Here is a 6000-nt window from a genome sequence, read left to right on the forward strand (position 1 = left end):
TCATTAAAAATGGCGCAAGTTCGGAGAAGAGCTACCAGGATGGTGAGCGGACTGCAAACTATGTCCTACAAGGAAAGGATCTGGGAATGTTTGGCTTGAAAAAAAGAAGACTTAGGGTATGTTTCCACTGTCAGGATGGCCGGCGGTATCGCCGCAGCGGCGAAGCCGCTCGGCGCTAAGCCCCGCCCCTTTCTGGGACGCGATCATGCCGGATGTGTTAACTCTTCACATCCGGGATGATCGCGCTCTCCCATAGCGCCCTGTGATATGCCTTGCGGGGACGCTGCGTCCCCGCAAGGTGTACGGACATGCTGCGATCTGAAAAGATGCGCAGCATGTCCGGAGTCGCAGGGCCGCCGCGTGCGGGTTTCCACGCATAGTGGAGACGGGATTTCATAAAATCCCCTCCACTATGCTGGAACATCTGGACGCTGCTTGTTTGACGCTGCAGCTCTGCGCAGCGTCAAAAAAGCAGCGTTTCCTGACCGTGGAAACATACCCTAAGAGGTGACTTAATAGCGGTGTACAAATATATTAATCGATGTCACAGTTTAGAGGGATCATCCATATTCTCATTTGCACATGGAAACACGAGAAACAATGGAATGAAACTGAAAAGGGAGAAGATACAGTTTAGATATTAGAAAAAACTTTTTGACAGTGAGGGTGATCAATGAGTGGAACAGGCGACCACCAGAGGTGGTGAGTTCTCTTTCAATGGAAGTCTTCAAAGACAAGCTGAACAGACATCTGTCGGAGATGGTTTAGTGAATCCTGCTTTGAGCAGGAGGTTCGGCACAATTACCCTGGAGGTTCCTTTCAACTCTAACATTTTATGACTATGATATTGGTAGATGTTAGTAATAAATATGAAATATCTAAGTCCCACACACAGTTGTTGCCGCCATACATGAAACCATTGCAATTGGCCATTAATGCATTTTCACAGCATGGTTTTCCCAGCTTCCTTGCTTTGCCACGACTTTCCATGAAATAGTTCGAATTTATAATACTGGTATAATGGAACGCATAATACACACTGAGATGTTTGTAGTCAGGCATGCAAATTGCCTCTTCAGAGAAAAAGAGAACTTGAACTCTATAGCATCATCTATTGGAAGTAGCGATCCTACAAGTCACAATCAACCCTTTAACGAGTCTTGCAATATGACGACGGATGAAACGGATGGCCATCCGTCACAATCCGTCGCTAATACAAGTCTATGAGAAAATGCAGGATCCTGCAAATTTTTTTGCAGGATCCTGCATTCTCAAAAATCGACGGATTGTGATGGGAGCTGAAAGACAGAAGTGTGAAAGAGGCCTAAGGATAAGAGCCAAATCAGTATCTCAATTCGCAGACACGGTGTTTCGGGCTATTGGCCCTCGTCAGTGCGAAGCATGAGAACTGATTTGGCTAGGTGAGAGGCTCTGGACTGAGGTCTAAGGGGTGAGATTTCTCCTTGTGGAGAGTGACATACCAGCTCTGGTTTGTCAAGGTAAGGAGGCTTTTTCGGCTGTTGGCTAGCTGGTATGTCAGTCTCCACAAGGAGAAACCTTACCCCTTAGACCTCAGTCCAGAGCCTCTCTCCTAGCCAAATCAGTTCTCATGCTTCGCACTGACGAGGGCCAATAGCCCGAAACACCGTGTCTGCGAATTGAGATACTGATTTGGCTCTTATCCTTAGGCCTCTTTCGCACTTCTAAATATAGAAAAACTGACTGAACAGCCATCTAGTCTGAACTGGTGCATACCAAAAAGTCTTACATAGCAAATAGATAATGGCTGCACTCAAGTTTATTGTGCTAAAGCAAGGAAATGTGCAATACATGAAATGTGAACAGCATAATGGCTTGTGAAATTTATGAAAAAACACATGAGATTTTTAGCACAAAATTTGGCCAAATGTGAGCCCATTCGCCAAACGTCAAGGTAATCTCAGATCGAATGGGTAACTAACCTGTCTGCCTAATGTGAACACTTACCTATGGCTAATAAAATGGTAAAGCCTGTATTTATAGAGGAGGTTAGAACCAACTGTGTTTGGATGTAATTAAAATCACAGCATGGTGAAGGGCGGGGCGTTCAAGTCAGAAAAAGCAATACATAGTATACATAGTCTTTCACACTTCTGTCTTTCAGCTCCCGTCACAATCCGTCGATTTTTGAGAATGCAGGATCCTGCATTTTCTCATAGACTTTATTAGCGACGGATTGTGACGGATGGCCATCCGTTTCATCCGTCGTGCACTGGATCCTGCGTAAAAAAACGGTCCGTCGGGCAGAGAAAACATTCAGAGGAACGTTTTTTCTGCACGTCGGAAAATCGGTCAGCGACGCATCCTGCGCTGCCCGTCACTGGCTACAATGGAAGCCTATGGGCGCAGGATGCTTCGCTGCCTGTGAAAAGCAGGAATCCAGCGATGGGTCCCGCCTTTTCAAACTGAGCATGCGTGGAAGAATTTCCGTCAGGGAAATTCTCTCTCACTTGCTCTCTTTCTCTTTTTACTATTGATGCTGCCTATGATATAATGTTAAAAATAATAAAAAAAATAAAAAAATCGCAATATTCTCACCTACCGGTGTTCCCGCGCAGCATCACCGATGCTCCCGACAGCTAGCGTTACTTCCTAGTAATACATTGTGAAATCTCGCGAGAAGTTGCGGTCTCGCGAGATTTCGCAATGCATTACTAGGAACGCTAGCTGCCGGGAGCATCCCAGTGTGGGAACGCCGGTAGGTGAGAATACTGCGTTTTTTAATTTTTTTTTTCAACCTGGTTTGTGTTGTGTATGCGTTTTAGCAGCGGAAAACCACTGCGAAGACGCATACACAACAGGTCCACATAGCCTCGACGGGTCCGTCAGAAAGACGGGCCCAGTGCACACATTTTCCACAATCTGCACAGGATCCGTCATTTCAACGTCTTGACTGATCCTGTGCAGATTTGGAAGACGGAAGTGTGAAAGAAGCCTAAGTCATATTGCAAGACTCATTAAAGGGTTGATTGTGACTTGTAGGATTGCTACTTCCAATAGGTGGCGCTATAGAGTTCAAGTCCTCTTTTTCTCTGAAGAGGCAATTTGCATATTAAACTTCCCAGAGAAGCATTGCGCGGCGAATAAGCCTCCTTACCTTGACAAGCCAGAGCTCGTATGTCACTCTCCACAAGGAGAAACCTTACCCCTTAGACCTGTAGTCACGCAGTCATTTAAGTCTGAGAGATTTTTTGGTACTTTGCTCAGAACATGTTTATTTCCCAAAACATGAAGATGGATCTGGTTTACAGATGACAGAACTAATCAGGGGTAATTATCAGTTTTTGGGGACCAGACGTTTATAAGATTGGGTCACAGTGACGGCATGAGCGCTATCCTATTTGTTTTGGATCTGAAACATTTCCACAGGAAATTATATAAAAAGTTACATAGCACAAATTGTGATGCCATTATTACCAGTGAGGATAACTGTTATCTACACGTCACCCAAGGTTATATCAAGCAAAACTCTATCAGTCTGTTATATATTCTAGTATCAATAATTGCTTTTCAATAGAAATACTCAGTACCGTAGTATAATTTTTTATTTTACATCACAATAAAATAGAAATACTGAACTTTTTTGTTCTATATCAAAGTGACACAATCTGTCAGTGACTAGGTCTAGGACTAGTAATTGTATGTTTTGAACAACATAAGACCAAGGTGTATCTAAGGCTGCTTTCACACATCAGTTTTTTGCCGTCAGTCACAATCCGGCGGATTCTGAAAAAAACGGATCCGGCAAAAGTTGCCGCTGGATCCGTTTTTTTGCTCATAGACTTGTATTAGCAATGGATTACGACGGATGGTCTCATGTTTCATCCGTTTTTTGCTGGATCCGTTGGAAATTGGTTTTCCGGCAGCCGGAAAAAACACACATAGTAACGTTTTTTGTGTCTGTCGAAAAAACGGATAGCAACGGATCCGTTGCCGTCCGTCGTTTGCTACAATGGAAGCCTATGGTGCCGGATCCGTCAAATGACAGTATACGGCGACGGATTACGTTTTTTGTAACTGAGCATGCTCCAACTTTTGTTATAATGAGTCATAATGACTCATATTAAAAAACCCCACAAAAATGCAAGTAACCTAATTTAAATAATAGGTGCAGTAATGGTGCAGAAATTCTGCAAGGTCAAAGGCTATGCACCCACAATGAGTTTAAGGGTGCGTGCCAACGATGAGGAACTGCCACGGGTTTGAAGCTCCGAACCTATGCAGCATCAAACCGGCAGCGGCCAGATGTTACAGCATAGTGGATGGGATTTCTAGAGATCACATGTCCACTATGCGTGCACAGATGCCTGCGAATTACCCACGGACACTGACATGTGGCGCGTCTCTCAAGACTGCAGCATGTCTATTTCTCTTGCGGAAACGCCAGAAATTACATCAATAGAATGTCCATAGTGTTGCTAGTTCCGGATCGTGGGCACGTAGCCTTACTGTTCAACAATCGCATGAATAAAGAGGGATAAGACAAATGCCGGATGCAAGAATGATAATGGACCACACACTTGTCTTACAGCGGTATAAAATTGTAGTCACCATAGATACACATACACAAAGTGACTGAAGAAATGGTCAATGTGAAGAAGAATTGGATCACATCACATTATGCCATTACCTGATACGAGGAGAAACAGGTATGACTATTGGGGCTGATTCTATAATATATGACTATTATACAGCAAATAATATTCATCAGCTATACATAATTAAAGTAATATATACTGTACATTGATTTTATTGAGTGATATATTACAGAGAAGTGAGAAATGAATGACAGAATGAATGAATGAATGAATGAGCAGTGATATAAGTGTAAGGAACCTATAGGATGTACTTTTACAAAGACTAATAATACATTATTAATTACTGCTACCGATGAATATTACAGACAAGCATGATATTTCAAAGCAGCAGCAAAAGGAAACGTGTTGTATAATCCAAGAGCAACAAGTTACTAACAGAGAAAAAGATCAACCAGGGCCAATCTAATATGTGGTGGCGGGGAAGAATATGACATAGATAAATCTGTGCATGAGATACATTGGAAGAGAAGTTCAAATCCTAGCGAGGGAATCCCAGGCTGTTACTCCAGATACAGAATGAAAGAGAGGTTCCAGTAAAGTTTGAACTGTGTAAATAGTTCATTTTGCATATCTGCATGCACATCATCTCTTAATTATCCCTTGTGCCCATCATCTCTCAAAAAATGTACCTTCAGATCCCATGTCTTGAAGAACTTCCCCCAGAAGAAGAAGCAGCAGCAAACTGTGTCCTCCAGCCATCATACAACTACTGCTGACTGCAGAGGCTGACTGAGTGTGTGAGGGACTCACGTTACACTGGGGTCCCACCCTGTCTGCTTAACCCCTACACCACACACACCACATGAGCAAGCTTGTAACTCAACGTATAATGGAACCGTTTTATAACGCACCAATCATCTCTGCATTTTCAGTTTAATTATTTGTGAGCTAGGCAGGAATAACACTAAAGAAATTTGGGATACATATTTATGTGTGCATTGCATGGAAAAATATGCAAGTATAATATTGTGGACTCCAGGCAGAATTGTGTAAGGAGTGGAGAAGTTCCCTCCCCGGAATTTGGGATATTTCTGACAGTTGGGACACATTACGGTAGATACACTGTGTGCAGAATTACTAGGCAAGTTGTATTTTAGAGGATTATTTTTATTATTGATCAACAACTAAGTTCTCAATCAACCCAAAAGACTCATAAATATCAGAGCTTAATATTTTTGGAAGTTGAAGTGGTTTTTTTTTAGATTTGGCTATCTTAGGAGGATATCTGTTTGTGCAGGTAACTATTGCTGTGCAGAATTATTAAATACACAAAAAGTAGCCGCACTCAAGTCTTGGAAATGTGGAAAATTTTCTTTGTTTTTTATTCAAATGTACAGGCACCACCAAGTGAATTTACAGAAAC

The 6000-nt window shown here is 42.6% G+C and overlaps 1 protein-coding gene across 1 annotated transcript in view; it reads right to left on the reverse strand.

The window, feature by feature from the left end:
* Positions 1-5331, reverse strand: part of CSPG4 (chondroitin sulfate proteoglycan 4) — a 177450-nt gene extending 172119 nt beyond the window's left edge. Inside the window, exon 1 of the mRNA XM_077264081.1 lies at positions 5267-5331. Coding sequence (XP_077120196.1) covers positions 5267-5279 — 13 coding nt within the window. The 5' untranslated portion in view covers positions 5280-5331. The remainder of the gene's footprint in view (positions 1-5266) is intronic.
* Between the last annotated feature and the right edge of the window lie 669 nt (positions 5332-6000).

Source organism: Ranitomeya variabilis, chromosome 5, assembly GCF_051348905.1.
Source record: "Ranitomeya variabilis isolate aRanVar5 chromosome 5, aRanVar5.hap1, whole genome shotgun sequence".
Classification (NCBI taxonomy): domain Eukaryota; kingdom Metazoa; phylum Chordata; class Amphibia; order Anura; family Dendrobatidae; genus Ranitomeya; species Ranitomeya variabilis.